General features: G+C 37.6%; 1 protein-coding gene across 1 annotated transcript in view; it reads left to right on the top strand.

The window, feature by feature from the left end:
* Efhc2 (EF-hand domain containing 2) overlaps positions 1-20051 on the top strand; it is a 156135-nt gene that overhangs the window by 54247 nt on the left and 81837 nt on the right. Inside the window, exons 4-7 of the mRNA XM_051178927.1 lie at positions 6219-6442; positions 9273-9524; positions 13796-13909; positions 14669-14807. Coding sequence (XP_051034884.1) covers positions 6219-6442; positions 9273-9524; positions 13796-13909; positions 14669-14807 — 729 coding nt within the window. The remainder of the gene's footprint in view (positions 1-6218; positions 6443-9272; positions 9525-13795; positions 13910-14668; positions 14808-20051) is intronic.

Raw genomic sequence — 20051 nt, 5'->3', positions numbered from 1 at the left:
TTAGGTATGTGGATTTATTTTTATTTGTATTAGTGTTTGCCTACATGTATATATGTGTACTACATGTATGCCTGGAGCCTGTGTAGCCCAAAAAAGACATTGAATCCCTTGGAATTGGAATTGCAGACAGTTGTGAGCTGCCATGTGAGAGCTGGGAAGTGAATTTGTGTCCTCTGCAATAGCATGAAGTGCTTTTAACTGCTGAGCTTTCTCTGGCTCCTAAAATATTCTTTCTTCTGTGCTTTTCCTTATGTATTTTGCTCTGGTGCTCTCTAATGTAGCTTTGTTTACTTTTGGATTACCTTTCCTATTGTGACACCCAGTTTGCACAATGGGGGGCTAGAGATCACAAGATTTCCCAAACTTGCATTATTTGCTTGCACGGTTTGATTTTATTATCACTTGTGCATGTGTACAGACATATTTGCTTGTGGAGTGAGGACACGAATCTACTCCAGGTTCTTATTTGAATGCTTTTCTCATCTTTTATTATCTTTTTTGAAATAGGGTATATGTAGGTTTGGTCTGGAAGTTGGTGGTCTTGAACTCACAGGATCCTCCTGAGTCTTGGGATTAAAGATGTATGATACCATGCCTGGCCACCTTACTTTTTGATACAGGGTCTCTAATTGAACCTGGAGCTCACTGATTCATGTAGGCTAGTTGGCCTGGAAGCCCCAGGGATCTTTCTGTCATCACCTCTATAGCTCGGGGATCTAGACATGTGCTACTATGCCCAGTTTTGTTTTGTTTTGAATGTTGTTGCTAAGGATTAGAACTTGGGTCCTCAGGCTTGCATGACAAGACTTAGTTACTGAGCCATCTCTGCACTCTGCTCTTACTAGTTTTAGATGAAAACTTACATTCTTGAAGTTTAATGGCTCTTGTTTTTATTTCATGAAACAATCCAAGAACTGTCAAATGCAACCTCTATAAGGATTTTCCAAAAAGTACTGTTTTCTTGGTTTATTTATTTCAAAGCTCACAAAAGCAGATTCTCATGCTGAGTTATGATTCACTTGAAAATTATTTTTATTTGGGGAGGAAGGAATCTTATTCTTAAAGACTTGGGGAAAGAACCCTGAGCAAAAGACTGTTTTAATATTTCTGAAAATTTCAATATTTCTGATTGGTTTATAGTGGTTAGGGCATTTTGTTTGTGAAGATGCAGCTCAGAGGTTGTGGACAGCATACACAGTAATCACAGTGTTTAATGTCATTGAATTTGTCAACAGAGTGGAGAAACCTGGTGGGCTGTAACAAATCCTGTCAAAAGCAAGCACAAACAACCACCATCAGGCTCTGTTTACAAAGTGACCCATTTCTTTTGAAATATTTAACATGATTGTCATTAAGGAGGGTCTTCTTAGGGAGTGAGTAATTTGGAAACTTATTTAAATGCATTCTTCAGGTTTTCCTAAGTAATCTAGGAAAAGAAAGTGGACTTGATGAACTAATGGTTTGGAGCAGGTAGTCTTTGTGGCTTGAGTAGCCTGCTCCTGCCTTTCATGCATCTGCGAGTCTTGGGGAAGAAGAGGGTTGGGGTCAGTTTTAGGTGTTATGCACTGATTGTGTTCCTGTTTGCTCTACAGGGTTTTGATATTTTTCCAATTTACTGAAAGACCAATATTCCTTGTAGATCTTACATTTCAGTAAGAATGGGAGGTGGTATACAATACTTGTTACACAAGCAGGTATCATTAGTGGTACCAGATTCTTGAGGGAACAGAAGTGGGAAAGTCAGGAGCCACTTAGGAACTTAGAATCTGGGTGGTTCCTCAAAAATGTCCCCAGTTTAAGGTAGAAGAGAAAGAAAGCACAGTTTAGAGGGATAGCATGAAATGAATATGTAAAGCAGTGGGACAAGAAGTTGCGATGTATTTGGGAATAGATAATAGAATGTGTAGTGAAAACTAGGCACAAAGGTAGCAAGTCAAGAGGATGCCCCAGAATTGCCAGGCTATATTTTTGTATTGATAAAGTGGTTTATGGGGACTTGCATATGTTTCTTAACTTATTTCTCATTCTGTTCAAAGATGAGGGATATTTAGCATTTTGTTCATCCATTGAGTGTCAGATTATCAGTATATGAAAATGTTGATCTTGTAATACTCATACTCCAAAGGTGACATTTTAAAGAAATAACAGTAAAACTGGAAGAGTCCCTTTAGTGGATGAACAAAGTGAACACAAGAGAAAGGAATGATGCTCTGCCATAATCTGATCATTGGATATAAATTTAGTAGACACACTGATAAGGACAATTTTACTTTTATATTATTTCATTTAAATATTCTCTTGTTCACTCTAGGTATGCAATGCTACTGAAATAAAGTAGATATACTTACAATAGTGATTGGAGTAAATGTGAGACATTTAATTCTGAAAGATGAATTCAACAAAGCTAAATTTAATGTTATCAGCAAAATTTAAGGCAGATCCTAACTGAATGACATGGAAATGTGTTAAGTATAAATGGATATATGGCCACTTTGATCTCTACCACAGGGAACTGTTAGAAAGTTAAAGCTTGCATAGTGTAGTCAGATAGCAGGGCAATAGTTTTTAAAATATTAAAAGGGAGAAAGATGAGGACAAACTGGAAGGCAAGTACTTGATGCCTGGATATATGTTCCAGCTAGCTTTATGGGACAGCTGAGAATATAAATACCTGAACAGTTAAAGGACAGACATCATGCTTTCATTTCTTCTTTTGTGTGTGTGTGTGTATGTGACATTTTTATTTATTTACCTTAATGACTTCAACAGCTCTTCTGTGTGTGCCAAAGATATGCCATTCTGCACATTTCTTTGGTTTTCTAGAGAAAGCTCCTACTGGTAGAGTCTTGGCCATTTATCATATAAAAACTATAAACGTGCAAATCCCAATAAATAGTTGTCATAATCCCTAGAGGATACAGTTGAGATATCACAGAAATATATGACTGAGAGCTCTCACCTGCAGGCACACATTTTAAATAGTCCACCTTGGGTTTCTGATTTCATGCAGTATTATGTAGTTAGCCTTTTCTGTTAGTAAATTTTCCTGGTTTGTTAATAGACCTGCTTTCTGCTTCTAGTCCATAAATCATCAAGATCGTTTTCTGTTACTATTTTCCTGGTATTTTCCAAAGCATCTAATGGGGGATGAGATAAGGAAGCTGTGAGGTCTGAGATGCAGGTTCTGGAGGGGTGGAAATGCTGTGAGGAAGGGATTGTAGCAGTAGGCAGATGATTGATTCTGGAAATTTGTCCTTGTAAGCAGGACAGGCTGTTTTGAAAGAGCAGCTCCACCATCAGTTTCTCTTCTTTTCCTCATGGCCGTCATCTCTCTAGCCAATTTCAATTCAATTTTGCCTGTTGATCTTTCTATTTTCCTTCTCCTAAGGACTTTCTGGATGATGCACAGTGATATATATCTCAGTGAAACCTGCAAAGTAATGATGTTTTGTTAGTCCGAAATCTAAAGTTCAAAATGACTTTCTTTCATTTGTTAGGGTAAAACATTGGGCCAGACACTTAAGCATTTTTAGCTTTAGTTTCCCTTCTATGAAGTGAACATTGATGCCTTGTCTGTCTCAGATATTATGAAGGATTAGATGAGAAACTACCAATGAAAATCTGTTCTAGGGCTATGATGGTGATTGTGTTTACTATTATTAGATGCACTGTAGTCTACTTCTTCATACCTTGAAAGTGATACAATTCCTATTTAGAGTCTTACTAATGAAAAACATAACTTTGAATTCTTATAATGAAGTGCAAATTGTAAGTGTATGAATTACTTCTTTATTGCTGAAATAAAAACAAGGCAGCTACAGAAGAAAAGTCTATTTGAGCTTACAGTTCCAGAGAGTTAGAGTTCATGATGGTGAGTGAAGGCAAGGCAGCAGAAAGGAAGCTGAGGGTTCACATTTTGAACAGCATAGCACAAAGCTGAAGTAACTCAAAGCCCACTTCCAGTAACATACTTCCTCTAACAAGGCCACACTTCCAAAAGCTAGAAAATAGTGTCATCAGTTGGGGGGACAAGTATTCAAATGCCCAAGACTGTGGGGGACATTTATCATTGAAGTTATCACAGTATAGATGGACATTTTGAACTTGTATATAGTGCATTTATGCATGCATGTGAGCGTGTGGAGGTGAAGTCAAGGCCAGCTGTCTTCCCTGATCTCTTTCTGTTGGCTCTCTCACTGAACCCACAGCTCACAGATTTGGTCTAATCTAGCTAGCTTACCCTGTATATGCCATCTTGAATGCCACTCCTGCCAGCCATTTATGTAGGTTCTGGGATCCAGACTCTGTTCCTTACATTTGTTGAACAAGTGCTTTATCCCGTGAACCATTTCCCTAGTTCCATAGATGACAGTTTTGAAGAAGCTCCAGATTGTTGAATATTTAATAACCTGCCACAATGCAAGTATTTTTAAAGAGATATATAATAATTCCTGGAAATATCTGAAATGCCCATCCATTTATAGATTTTAAGTATGCGATTTGTTCTAAATGTCTAATCTTGAATGATTAAATAATTTGCATACTTTTTTCAATGGCATGAATTAAACGCTAATTAAGTATAATTCCTTACAGTAAAATTATATCATCTTTTATGTAATACATTTAAAAATAGTCTATGCCAGTTCTAATTTTATAGTTTTATTATTTTAATTTAATGTACCAAGTAATTAAAAATTTCTATGAAGAAAAGGTGAAATGATTTTACTTAATTTCTCCTCAACAAACTGAAAAGGTAAGTGGAGTAATGGTACAGTGCCCAACACATTTCCTGGCACATAAAGATTCTTCATTAACTGTTCTTTAATGAACAAGAATAAATAAGTTGTAAGTATCTCTAGACTTCGAGAAAAGGCAATATTCTCAATGCTATATACAATGCAAACAAGGTAAGCTGATGTCTTTATACTAACATGCTTCCATACTGAGGTCACACAAGCCATATGCTACTGGGTCACTAGCAACTTGGTGTGCTCTGCTTCTTTATTCCTTTGTTCTGTGGGTAAATTCTCAGGTCTAAGACAGTTATACATGTTGAGAGACAACTGCACGAGGAGCTTCCATTTTCATATATCTTGATATGCTGCTCTTTTCTTGGAGCTTAGTCTTCAAGGCTGTTTATTTACATAAACTGCTTCGAAAAGACAAAGCTGGCCTTGCTTTCTAGTGAAGGTTGGCTTGTAGCCTTGGAAGATAGAGGCAGTGCCTCCCTGAAGCACACAGGGCAGACACAGTTATTGTTCAGTGTAGTAAGACTAAACTGCTCATGAAGGTTTAGGTTTCCTAAAGTCAAGGTTCCTCTCTTGTGCTACGTGTGTCTGCAGGTGTTATCTCATCCTCATTCTATCCCCCAAGGGCACTTGGAAACTGGAACTTAGGGAACTGGCTCAAAAATGCATGATCATGTTTACTGCTGTTCTATTGCACAATGAACTGTCCCTTTGTCTCTAGCAGGAAGAGAATGAGCAACGTAGGGTGGTTTGTGGAAGATATGATGAAATCAAGAACCCATGACCCAGAGTACTGGCTGAAACTGTGAAGTCATTAGTAGTCCACATTTGATGGAGGTAGTTGGGTGGAGATAGGCAGAGGTAATGGAGGAAGAAAGAATAAGGTTCTAGATGAAAGGGATTCTATGACGTTTCCAAGCAGCATGCAGTCATTCATGCTTATTGAAGCTGTAAACCATAGTTTTGGCACATATAAACTAAAGCTTGTTAGTTTGTTTACTATTTATTGGCTTTTTGAGCCAAACATATGCCTTTTTATGAGCACTTTACTTTTTGGCTTTAATGCCTTATTAACTCATGGAGTTCTATTTAGCCTGAAAGCAAGCCTGTTTATGGTAGGAAAGGTACATGACAGAGTGGCCTTTTTGCTCACTGTGCTAACTCCATCCCTCTTTTATATCCATTCCTGTCTTCTGCTCTTTATGCTTTATAGAATTACTCCCCCAACAACACATAGGAAACTCAGATGTTGTTATCAGGCTGGTTGGGGAACTCTGGATCTAAGAAATCTTGGTCCCCTTTTATTTGACTTTGAATTATAATGCTGCCTCCTATATATGCCTATAAATGTCCCTTGCCCACTATCCTGCTGCAGGGAATCATGGAAGGGTTGTTGCAGAGATAAGCCGGAACTTCCTTCTAGCCACATGGTTAAAAAAAAAAAAAAATCCTATTTTATTTTTTCCCCAGGCACTTCTATTAGGCGTCATCGAATTTCTCTCCCACCTCCTGATGATTATCAGTTTTATACTGTGTATCACTTCAATATTAACGTAGATGTTGTGTTCTATGGGCGCACATTCAAGATTTATGACTGCGATAAATTCACAAAAAACTTTTTGAAGAAAATAGGAATCAAACTGAATCCTCCAGTACCACGTCCGGTAGATCCCTACATGAAGATGCGGAGAGAGGTGAGATTTCATACATCTGTGACTTTTTGTCTTCAGAGAATTAGTAAAGGCACTTGTGCTGCAGATTCAGAAGAGCAAGTCTTGTTCTTTGGCTAGAAAGGAAAATGGGATGGTGGCTGCAGAACAAGAATGACCCCCTCACCTCCCTCTTTGATGACTCCCTTCACTCTCACCCCCAGTTCTTTATGGGGAGCCTCCTTTCTAGATACAGCAGTATTCAGTGAGCTAATTAGGTGAGATAGTAGTGTCTCAGAGCCCATATTTAGTTTTGTAGTCACCAATGGTATGTGAGTTGAACCCACATTTTTTCTGCTTGTGTTTTCTAGTTTTAGTTGCCTATCTTTGGCTGGGAAAAAATCTTTCTTCTGAGCTATTGATTAATTAAACCAAACCTTGACCATTTTCTTCCTTCTTGGAACTCTGTGAGATTGGTTGCTGAAATTTTCTCAAAGAGTGAAGTAGCCATGATTTTTCTTTCTCCCATTTATGAAATATGATTGCACTTAAAATCTGATCCCATTGTAAGGAGCAAAGAGTCAGTGTTATTATTGTGCAGTTTAAAAAACTCATCCCTTGACTCTAGTTTTCTGTTTCCCAAAAGGGTCTGCATACCTAGAAGGCTCCGAATACACAAAAGAAGTGTCATTGGCTAGGTCACATACCTAACCAGGCTCCTTGTTCAGACTAGAATGTAAATCCCTGGATTCTTACCTTGATTTTCATTATTGTGTTCATTATTGTCATTTGTTGTGTTCTTGTCTTCTTTTATTTGTTCATTTATAGATTTTTGAGATAGGTTATCACTATAATAGCACAAACTAGTATTGAATTCACTGTGTAACTCAGGCTGACCTTGATCTTACTGTACTCCTGATTTTTAAATGCTGGGATTTACAGATGTGTACTACCTTACTATTTTCTTTATTGTTATATGACTACACGTGGCCAAATATCAAGACATTAAATATATTTTGGAATGAGTCTTAACTTGTATCCAAACTATGATGTTGAGCAGTTCCTTACCCTGTCCTTCCAGAAAAATCTCATGGTTTTTTTCTAATCAGTCCTTCTCTCCACTCAAGGATAACTAATGTTCTCATTGCTGTGTCCATTAGTTTCTTCTTATTTTTGTTATTTTCAGACATTATAATTCATTTCCTTTCAGAATAACAGATTTTTTAATGGAATTGTCCTTTGAGTCTGGTTTTATCTCACATTAAAAACTATGTATAGGAACCATCCCCCTGTACCTGCCTCTTTGCCTCAGCAGAATTATTCTTTGCTGTTGTAGGCATACAAGTTTCCTGTGAAGTATATGTATTATTAATCCTGGAATATCTAACGTAAAATGACTTTGAACCACCGTAAAAGGAGATTTTTTAGCTTTGGACTCATTTTTTACATCTTTCATATGTCCTGGATGATAAATACAAAGTCCTTAAAAGTCCCAAAGAGAATCTGAAGGAAAAAATCCATAGAGTTACTGCTCCTTGCATATGGCTGTATGCATGCACTAACAGTTATTATTATATGGTAGTGATTGTGAATGATGGTGTATTATATGAACTTCATAGAATAATCTCAGATTTTTATAGCTTTCTAAAGTAGAAAAGTTTGTGCCAGGAATTGGAAATAAAACAAGGACAACAAATGTTTTAAACAATTGCCTTTAAGATATTTTCAAATCAGTTTAGCATCCCATTAGGGCAAAGAAAACTCATCAATAAATATAGGAATCTAGGAAAATTAAGTTTAATAAGAGGCTTTTACATAGAATTTTATGATTTAGATTTAGTTCTTAAGTGTTTGCTAACTTGATATGTAAAGTTAAACTACTTTGCTTAGAATGAACAGGATGTTAATGGTATATCATCACTAATGTATTTCTTAGCAGTCTTATGCATTAAAAGCATTTGAATTAATGAAAACAGAGGTCATGGAAATTCTCCATTTGCTTTGCTCCTATTTCTACCAGGCTTATACTTTTTGGATATCTGAAGCTTTTTGAGCAAAATTAAACCATAAATATTTCTTCCTCTTTGCAAAAATATAAACAAGTTAGAAACACACACACACACACACAAACACACACACAGGATTTATAATGAAAAGGCACACACACACACAGGATTTATAATGAAAAGGCACATTTTAAAAATTAAAACATTATCAGTTTAGGATTGGGCATACAGATCTCAAATCATTGCAAGTCAGTGATATGGAAAATGTGTATGACAAAGTAACCCATATGAAAATTTTACAATGTAAAATATTTGGGGTTGTGGGTGCAGCTTGCTAGTAGAACATTTCTCCAGCTTGTGTAAGACTCTGGGTTCAGTCATTAGCATGGCCAAAAAGAAAAGATGCATACTATTTTCCATGACCTTAAAATATTCCTTTGTGCCCCTTTCTGGTCAAATTCCCTGATGTTACCCTTTTTTGGTTGTAGCTCCTACAGAGAAACAATTACTGTTCTGATTTCTGTCACCATACACTGGGTTTGTCCATACCTAGTAAAGTTCTAAGGCTTTGAGAAAAATCAACTTCAAACACATTCCAGAAATATAGTTTAGTATGTTAAAATAATGTTTAACAAAATAAGAAAAGCTTTCTAAAGTTTACCTGTATTCTTAAGGTTAAAACTGACTGTGAAGTCATATATCTGTATGCCTGGATCCATCTGTACATCATACTATTATTTAGTTGAAATCTCTTAAAAGGTATGATAGAACAATCTACAGAAAAATATCTTCATATTAATTGATTGATTGCCTACCAGGAATGATTACATAAAGACTACAATATTTCTAACACTTTTCTCCATTTGCAGACATTAGAGTTTGTGGATCCCTTCCGTCCCTATCAGTCCTTTGACACCCTGAAACGGTTCCTCCAGTATGATGGAAAGGTTTTGCGTTTCTTCTGCCTGTGGGATGACTCACCCTCACTATTTGGAGACCGTAGAGAATTTGTTCTGCATTACTTCTTGTCTGATGATACGATTGAAATCAGAGAATTGTTGCCCCTTAATTCAGGCCGGGATGCTATGTCATCCTTCCTTCGAAGGAGTAAGCTGCCCAAGGTAAGCAGTTTGAGTATGTTTGTGGGCCAAGAAACTTAAGTCATTGTTTGGAATGCTGTGTGATGGCTCTGTGATGACAGTTCCTGTATGCTACTTGACTAAGTTAGGGTTTCTGCTTCTGTGCTAAAAATCCATGACCAAAAGCAACTTGTGGGGGAAGGAGCTTTTTTCCAGCTTACAGTTCCACATCATATAGTCCATCACTGAGAGAAGTCAGGGCACGGATTGATTAAGGGCAGGTACCTGGAGGCAGGAGCTGATGCAGAAATCATGCAGGAGTGCTGTTTGTTCATCTGCTTTTTGTGGCTGGCTCACATACCCAGAGGTGGCACTGCTCACAGTGAGCTGGGCCCTCCCACATCAATCATCAGTGAAGAAAATGCCCACAGACCCATTCGATGGAGGCATTTTCTTAATTGAGATTTCTTCTCAGATGATCTCTAGCTTGTGCCAAGTTGACAAAAACAAACAAACAAACACAACCCCCCCAGGCAGGAAAAACTAGCCATCACAATTATGGCAAGGAAAGGAATATATGAAGTGAAAAAAACCTATTTTTTGTTGAATTCACAACAATCAGTATTATGAAATATGGGACTCTCTTGAAGTTAATTGACTGGCTTTTGAGTGGGACACTGCTGTTTGATTCCTGCATCCTACAAAGGAGACCCCATGGTATTGTGGTATTGATTGGGGTGTGAATGCATACATGCACATACACATATATACCCAAACATGCACCCATATGCAAAGGAGTAAATCATAATTCGAAGTATAGTGACTATTTACACCACCAAAGCAATGACATTAGCAGATTCTTTACTATGACAAAGATTTGGCAGGTTTGTTTCTACAACCACTTGAGACGGAAGGGAACTGACACAGCAGGAATGATGCAGAGACAGACCTGGACTAGAATTGTGAATTTGGCTTTTGATAGCCATATGAGCATGGGCAAGCCACTTACCCTCTTTAAACACATATTTCCACATCTTTAAAATGCAGTAAACAGAGCTTCCATAACTAGAGGCTTAAATGAGATGATAAATTAAGAGCCACTATCTGAGGGCCCATTTATTTTTATTTTTTTCCTTTACCTTTTTATTTATAGGATTTTTGAGTTTTTACAAAAATTGAGAGGGTAACATGCTGAGCACAGGTCTATTCGAAATGTTCTACCAGTTAGCATTTGGTTCCATTCAGAGTGGAGGGTAATAAAGTGGGTCAAGTAGCCTTTGTTTGTGGTATTTGCTAATTTCTGGATATTGACACTCTCCCCATGAAGACTTCAACCTAGCAAGAGTTTCACTAATGGCCTGTGAATTTCCTAAATATTTATCTGCTCACAGAGCTGGAGGAAGTGAACTCTATCTAGCCCATCACATTTTTTTCTGAACTGTTTTAAATACCTTGTAGATATCATGGAACTAAACCAAGTCCTTCATCCAGTGTGCATGTAGTAAGATTAAGGTCATTCTTTAACAAATCACTTCATTATGGGCTTAAGGAAGAAAAGCTATATATTTCCTAATACGGTCTAATATACATTTCTCACTAAAATTTTCCATCTGCCCCACAAATGTCTATTTTTTTCTTTTTTAATTTTTTAAGATTTATTTTATATAACAAAGTCCATTTAAATGAAAACAAACATTTAAAGACAATATATGGGAATTTGGGTGTCGTTCTTTCCAAACTAATTCCTGCTGGTAAGGGGCGCTGTCATGGGGGATTCGAAGAAGATTCAGAAATCCTGGCTGTAGTCTGTAAGGCTGCTTTGTCCAGCTGTTTTGAATGTAGGATCACCTGGTACTCTGTTTCAGGCGGTCTGGCTTGATCAAACCACATTAGTCTGGAAGGAATCCACATCTTTTCATTTTCTGTGGAAACAAAAATAGAAATCCTTTTCCCCAGTAACTTGTCCTTCAACTTAAATTTTGGAGTCAAAGCTTTTTTTTTAATTTATTATTTTACATGCCGATCCCAGTTCCCTCTCCCTCCCTCTCTCCCTCCTTCCCTCCCTCCTTCCCTCCCTTTTACCCTCTCTGCCCTCTCACATGCACTCTAACCACCCTCCCCTCCCATCCCCCCACCTCAATTCCATATGTAGGGGAATGCCATCCAGTTGGGGTCATGTAGATCTGACAGGTCATGTGAAGTAGGGACTAGGGCTTCTCTCCTGTCTCTAGATTAAGGCAGTTATCCCTCCATGGGGGATGTGTTCGCAAAGTCATTTTGTGCACCAGGGATACATCCTGGCTCCACTGTCTGATGTCCCTTAGACTGCTCAGTCCTTCTGCTGAGACCCATATTTGGGGGGCCTGAGTCAGTCCCATGGTGGCTTCCCAGCTATCAGTCTAGTGGCCGTTAGCTCCTCCTTGTTCAGGTAAGCTGTCTGTATGTGTTTCGGCTGCCTGGTCTTGTCCTCTCCATCTGCATCTGGGTTCTAGTTTGACTCAGTGTTTATGTATGGGTGTTTGATCCTGTTTCCAACAGGCATTAGTTGAGGGCTCCATGGATAAGTTAGTTGTTGATCTCACTCTCTAGGAAGGGCATTTATGATAGCCTTTCCACGGAAGCTCAAATTGTTAGTTGGAAGCAGTCTTGTAGTTCTCTAGATCTTTCTTTGTGTTCAATTTTATCTTCAAACCAATAATGGCTCCCTCTTTTATGTTCTCTCTCTCTCTCTGTCTCTTTCTCTCTCTCTTTCCTGACTTCTATTCCTAACCAGGCTCAATCTTCCTGGTCGCACATGTTTTCCTTTCCTCCCCCTCATTTTCACCTACTTCTCTCTCCATTCGCTGCCCCCCCCCCACTTCCCCTGAGCTCTGGGGGACTTGTCCCTTCCCAGTTCTGTGAGGGACTTTATATGAATCTCTTAGAATACACCTTGTATCCTAGTTCCTCTGGTGGTGTGAATTATCACTCCTGACCCGGGGAGGTAGTGAGGAAAAATAACAATACAGGACTCTTTCAAGGCCCTGTAATTGGAATGAGGGCCCATTTATTAAAACCTATCAGGTCCCAGAGAACCGAAGTTAGTTTTCATAGGTCTTTGTTGTATTTTATTTCTAATTTGGATAAACTATTTAAACTTCATTCTTACTGTTTCTGAAAAGGTTACCAGGATGGCTCATTTCTTATGCAAACAACCGCTGGCCATTCAATTCTCACAGGAGGCTCCCCCAGATTCTCTGTGCCTACTGCCAGAAGTCCTGCTGTGTTGCTTCAAGTATGGGAGAAGGTAGAATTTGTCCCCCAGGGAGCTCTAGAATATGCACAGCAGGCCCCCAGGAGGAGCCAGGAAAATCTGTTTTTAGAATGTCTTTGAAAAAATAGGTTAAATATGAACTAATGAAACACCTGACATTTGCCATCAGTAGCTTCATTTTATTTACTTATTCAACAAATATATCGAATCCTGGGCTATAATGAAAAAAAAATGGCTCATGTCCTACTTGGTCAAATATAGATTCTCACTGGAGTATGATCTGGAAGGGATGGTGTGTAACCTGGACCCTCAAAGCGAGGAGTATGTAATGTTGCTGAGGTGAGAGAGTTAAGAATCTGATGTTCTGAGAACAGTCTAGACTGCCAGCTGCACCCCATTTCCTGAGATCAGGATGGACAACTTGCTAGATAGAATGAAGAACGGTGTGGCAAGGAGCCAGTCATTCTTCCATGAGGATCTTTGCACTTAGGGAATAAAAAGTGTGACTGCCTTCATAACAGTTGGAGAAATATAGAAAAATATAGAAGGTAGCCTGAGCCCATGGTGTATATTTTGGTGAAATCTGGAAAGGGAACCAGACAATGGATTAGGGTTAGGGTTAGGGTAAGGGTTAGGGTGTGGGTTAGGGTTACGGCTCTCCATGTGTCTGGTAGTTCAATGGGGAAGTAAGCAGATAGCCACTTGCAGGATGGAAGGCTGGCTGGCATGTGCCTATAATCCTAGCAGGTGGGAGGTAGAAGAGGAAGATCAGGAGTCCAATGTCATCCTTGAAGTCATTCTGTTCTACTTGAGACCATGTCTCAAAAACAAAAACAACGAAACACATGAAATCCTATAGGATGGATGTGTTTGAGGGGAAAAAATGTATGTTTCTCAGGGTTGCGAAGGACATGTGGCAGCAGAACAAGAGTTGCATAGATAGCGTGGTTTCTTACAGATGTCAGAATAGAGCACGCAATGTTGATTTCTGGCATGTATCTTGGGACTGCACCATATCTGTGTCTGGAGACATGTACCAAGTTTGGGTTTTATCTTACAGTATGGCCCACCTGGAATCTTTCAACCAGGGCAGATAACAGACCGAGCAGTCCTCAATGTGTATGGGGGCTTGTCAGAATGGCGAGCAGATGGCTACCTCTTGGATAAATACCAGGTGAGGATTCTGTGGTTTTATTACTGATTCCTATGTGACTTCTGAGAAACCTGGATGTTGGGGTGAATTATATATTTTTGCCTTGTGAGCTAGTAATGAGATCAAGAAATGCATAAATATATGCATTGTATTGCCTTTTGTAAATAATAAGCATATTTATATGCATATAGAAATATATGCATTGCATTGCTTGTGCAAGCACTAGAGTATGAAAATAATGCTTAGATAGGCTGAGAAAATGGGAGTGGGGAAAATGCTTGCTGTAAAAATATAACGACCTAAGAATAATTCCCCCACCCGCGAACATAGGTAAATTCAAGCAGGTAATGTTCATCTTTAATCCCAGTCTCTTTGGAGTGATATGGGGAGCTGGGGAATCCTCAGCCAATTAAAGGCTAGCTGTTCTGGCATACACAGTGCCTAACAACAAAGAGATCCTGTCTCAAAGGAGATGGAAGGTGAGCATCAACACCCAAGGTGGTCCTCTGACTTCCATACATGATCTGTGGCATGTGTACAGCTATACTCAACACAAATCATACACATGAATGCATGCATACATATAAAACACATATCATACATATATACCCAAAAAAGATAAAAAAATAATTCTTAGAGTTGATTGGATTTTAAAATTTAGTTGTAAATAGCATAATTAAAGTTTTTTTTAATTTTTAAAGAAGTTATTTTCTTGGGAAAAAGGCATATAGTTCTTGGACAGATACATAGGGCCAATATTATTTTCCTCTGTTTTACCAGCTAGGAAAAGTAGAGCAAGAGTTTTACACAGACCGGGACCTGACTATAGGTGCCACCATCAATGTGTGGGGAAGAAAAGTCCTCCTCTGTGACTGTGATGAATTTACCAAGTCCTATTACAGGACAAAGTATGGAATTGGTAAGTGATAATTTCGCCAGGTAGAAAAAAATTTTAACACCTGGCTGCTTTATGCCCTACTTAAAATTTACTTTTGTAGTCATTGTCTCCATGTTAGAGGTGAAGAAAATGAGGCCCCTTAAGCTAAAGTTGGTCAAGGACTGCCAATCTTGTGTAGTGTTTCCACTGTGTAGTATTATGGATCTCCTGGGAATCTATATTCTGAGGGAAGATGCATAAAGTACACAAAGGAATTAAGAATGAAAAGGACTTCTAGTTTCCCTTTCAGGTTCATTAAGAGAATTTGTTCTACCACATCCCACATCTGTAAGCTAGATTCATGAACATGTCTGGGTCTGACAAGAGTCAACTTAGTGGCTGATCTTTCCCTTTCATTCTTAAAATTGGTTCTCTTTAGAGGATACATTTGAACATATTTACTTCAAGGATTATAAGGCAACCATCCAGGAAGTTTCTAGTGGTCTTTAAATCATCAGGGAAATGAATTTGCCCTTAATATAGATATCTATTTAGAATAAGTACATCTTCAATAAAGATTGAAAATTTGATGATGGCTGGCTCACTGAAAACCAGTACATACATCTACAGATTACCTTAACAGTTCCAAAATAGCATATGATTACCCAAACAGAGTTAATAATTTGATATTTCTCAGCTTGATTTTGAGAATATAGCATTTACATTACGGAAAATGAATGCTGTAGTGAAGGGCCTTGGTCACTCATCAGTATCTTTAGTAGCTTCTACAGGGAATTTTATGAGGTAGTGTGAATTCTCTGGTATGCCCCAAACCTAGCTGTTCTGGGTAAATATATTAGCTTCAAATGCCCTGTAGTCCATTCCAGTTGAATCTATCCTAGTGTTGAATTTCTTCTAATCATATCCTTTGTTACCTCTAGACTGTATTATGTGATATTGTAAAAATTGTACTTTTTGCCTTTAAAGTTAATACAACAACATATTTTGAGCAGAAAATTATGCAAATAACAAAATTAGAATACATTTCATAGTCACACCGACTTTTTAAGACTTCTCACAATATGTGAAAATGTTCTGTTTAACAAATAGTATTATGAAACATTTTTTGAGTTTTAATACCACAGTTAATGTTACAAATGACTGTAGCCTATAATCCATTGTTGGAGGTCACAGTATTGACTCCCATTCCTTCTTGACTGAAGGTCAGAGAATTCAAACCTATTCTTGCTTCCCAAGGTTAAATAACAGGATGTTTGATCAAAGGCGTGGCTACTTGATATTTTACTCTTCAAGATGAAAGAACAGGATGTTTGACCTGGGGCATGGTTACTACATGTTTTGAGAATTAAGGAGTAATTATGTTTGTTTGTTCCTTGTATCATAGTAAGGAAGTCGTTTTCCCTCCCCTTTTGCTTGTGGTATATAGGGCTATGAGTAATAAATATGAGTCTGCTGCAATATTCATTGAGAGCCCTCCCAACTCTTATCTTCCATCTTTTGTATTGTTTCTTTCTCAATATTCACTTCCATTTTCTGGCATGTTTGAACAGGTTGGCAGGTCCTGACAATCCATGGTGGAATGTGCACAAGTGGATTTATATTCTCTAATAATCTTTTCATTTCCTTTTACTGACTTTTGTGAAGTTAAATTAATATACTTTATATTACTTAAATGTAGTTATTTCTGGCATTTAAAAAATTAAAGGAATGATCTTTATTTTTCTTCATTAGTGACTGTGACATGTTGGTTAAAATATAAGGATGAAAAACTTCTCCATGTACTGTAACAGTTGATATAAACATTAACAAGCAATTTTAATGAACAGTGTTAATGTGATATTAAGGGTGATAATTTTGTTCATAATTTGTGTGGTCTTAAAAGTTGATAAGATGGAATTTTATAAATTATGTTTTTCTGTTACTAAAGACTAAACCAGAACAAAGTACCACCAGTAACTGTGGTTCTAGAAGAGGTTTTATGTCTCTGTCTCTCTGTCATCTGTGTGTGTGTGTCTCTCTCTCTCTTCCTGTTGGTGGATGCATGTGTGTATATGTAATGGCAAGAGATCAGTGTTAGGTATCTTCCTGAATGGCTCTCTACTTTAATTCTACTTTAATTTTGAGACATAGACCCTCACTGAATCTGGAGTTCATCAATTTTCATCAATTCTGCTAGACTGGCTAGCTAGTAAACCTCATCCCCCCTTCTCTCCATTGCCAGTATTGTAAACACATGCAGTCATGCTTTTTTTTTTTTTACATAGATGCTGGTTATAGAACTCAGGTATTCATGTTTGTGTAGCAGCTTTGCCAACTGAGCCATCTCCCCAGCCCTCAATGGCAATCTCTTACACACTATTCAGCCTTAGTACTTTAGATCCTTGTTTTATGTAGTAACAAAAAAAAAAAAAAAAAAAAAAAAAAAAGGGCAGAAGAAGTTGTTGGCTACAATCTAAGGGAGATGCATGGATGCATGGATATCTTTTCTATTTGTGGAGAAGTACAGGGATTGATAGATTTTCTGAAAGACATTTGAGGCTCTGTGAGAGAAGCAATCACATAGAAAAATGAGATCCTTCCATTCACTTTAGAATTCCAAAGAGATGGTCACTCCATAGATGTCTTACACAGTATTATCTACTGTAACTCCTGTGTCAACCAGTGTGGCCATCTTGCTGCTGGTGGCTTGCCTGTCAGGATGCAGTAGTTCACTCCCTCATTGTTGATGTGGACAAAAACAGATTGGTGGGTAGAGTCTGTTGGTCTTTCCTGTAGATTAAGATTTTAAAAGGTTCCAAGAGTTGTAGTTTGTCTTTCTTGGCACTAAAAAGACAAAGATTTGAATTTTAACTATTATTATCTAGGAATTTATGCCTTAGGTTATATATTAATATGATTTTCTCCACTTTTTACCCTCTTCTCTCTTCCCTTTACCCTCTTTCTTCTGTCTCCTTTCTTCTAAAACTGTCTTGCTGTGTAAACCTAGCTGACTTGGTACTCTATGCAAGTACTGACTTGATACCACTATGACAATCTTCCTGACTCATTCTTTCAAAACAGAAATTTATAGGCATATACCACTATGTCCAGTTTATAGGAATATTTTCTAATCATTGATTTTGGTGATTGGAAAAACCAAAGCAGTAACATAATCATTCATTCTCAATGGTTTTGAGTACTTATATTAAAATTAAAGTTGAAGACAATTTTCAATATCTTTCATCTTCTGTAATCAATTCTGGCCATCTCTGAACTCTCAGAATTAGAAGAAGGAGGACACGACAGAGGACAAGTCAGTGATCAATTGCGGAAACTGTAGAAGCAGAGCCAGAACTGGTTTATGGTTTTATCATGTGGCCTTGATGGACTTCCCAGTTTTACTTCTTTCACACCCTCTGTAGGGTTAGTAAGGATGGTTGAAGAATAGAATATTGAGTTCTGACTGTATAATTCACTAATTGTTTAGCCTAGGTATTGATTACAAGCAGAGTGAATTTCCTTTGAAGCTATGGAAAGTTGCTTACTTTTCAAAGTTCTTCCTTTAGAAGTTCCCTAGTCCAAAGCCTGGACCTAATTTTGTCTTAATAATCTGGCATTCTTTAGCTTGAAAAAGTTTTTCAAAATTATGTAAGTTTTAGATTTCATAAAGTCTAGCTCTGTGGGTTATTAGATCATACAAGATGAACTCTGAGGTACTTCTCCATAGATATTTCTACCTGAAATGACAAGTAGAACCATTGGACTCCATTTCTATACAAAATCTTTTTGAAGTTTGTTTGAGTCTAGTCAGTCATGGTTAGGCATTCAATTCATGTGTACAAGTCACTTGGAATTAGAAGAATCAATGTAATTGGAAGATGTGAGTGTTTCAGTGTCTATACAAATATCAGTTATAGAATATGCTGGGGAAGATGCTTTGTACAAAAGTTTGTGCCTTTTCATTTGCTCAATATTTCTGAATACCTGAAATAGGCAGGGTAGTTGGGGTGATGAAACCCAAATGGCAACCAACTTCTCACTCATGTATGATTCTGTGGTTTTGTGAACCTATGTGAGCTATCAGGGAGATGTGATTTAAAGTTGAATCTTGAGCCATAGTTTCCAAATCATGTCTATATGATGTTATAAAAGTCAGGGTGGTGAAGTGGAACAGTTATCATTTTTTATACACTAGATGGCACTGTGGGTGCAGAGGAAAGCCCTAAATTAGTTCATTTGTTGCTTAAATCTGTTGCAAAAAATTAGGTAGTTGAGAAAACACCACCATGTTTAAATACTTGTAATGAAGGCTATAAACTATATTCTTAATGACTGTGATGAAGAATCAAAAGTTTCAGGTTAGTGTGTAGTGTAATCTTTTGGTCAGTGTACTCTGACTAGTAGGTAGAGTTGTGTGTATATGCCCCCTGTTGGAAGAACTGCTCAGGCCCCAGTTTTCTAATTACATAAAGCTTTCCTGCCATTTCTATGGTGCTTGCCCTGGAACAAAGGTAGCAAACAGTGGTGTTTTTGATGTGATGGTGAGCAAGAACAGAGTCTAATGCAGCTCAGATTAGAAGATTTGTATTTTCCTCTTATTACCATGATGTCTGTTTAATCACAAAAGGAATGTTAGGAAAAGTTCATGAGACTCTAGGAGGACACACTGGTTGTTTCTTTTCACTGAGCTTGTGAGAAATATTTGATGGCAATTCCTTTGTCAACATGTCTCCTGTGATCTGTTTCTGTTAAGATGGAACAATACTCTTCTGGGGATTGTGCCTCAGGAAATCTCACACAAAGGCAGCTAGGAAATCTAAGAAAAGTTGAAAGCCTAAAAATGTTTTCAAATCAGAATTAGAAATGGCTTCTCACCCTTAGTCTTTTGATCAATTAAAAAATTCACTTACATTTTTTAGAATTAGGCTGCTTTAGATTTCAAAATGGTGTGTATTTTTCTAATGGTGGTGTGTACCACAGTTTGGATTCTTTCTTCTACTACAAATTTGATCATGAAAAAGGAAATATTTACATTTGTAGAACTCTTTTTATTTACAACTAAAACACCTATCAAGCTTGAGGAAGAAAGAAAAAAAAAGTAGTCTGTGTGTTTTAATTTACTTTTGGGAAATATTCTAGGACCTCCTTTGTCATTTGTAGTGGGTCAAACACAGGGACTTGGATAGATTTGGTCAATATGTTATTAGTTCTATAAAGTACACTTGTTTCTTAGAGATGACACAGTGCCATACGTGATTACCTAAGAACTTCTAGAGATATTGTAAG

The sequence above is a fragment of the Phodopus roborovskii genome, unplaced genomic scaffold (assembly GCF_943737965.1).
Source record: "Phodopus roborovskii unplaced genomic scaffold, PHOROB, whole genome shotgun sequence".
NCBI classification, from domain to species: domain Eukaryota; kingdom Metazoa; phylum Chordata; class Mammalia; order Rodentia; family Cricetidae; genus Phodopus; species Phodopus roborovskii.
Note: the sequence above shows the minus strand (reverse complement) of the source record. Positions and strands in the feature narration are given on the sequence as shown.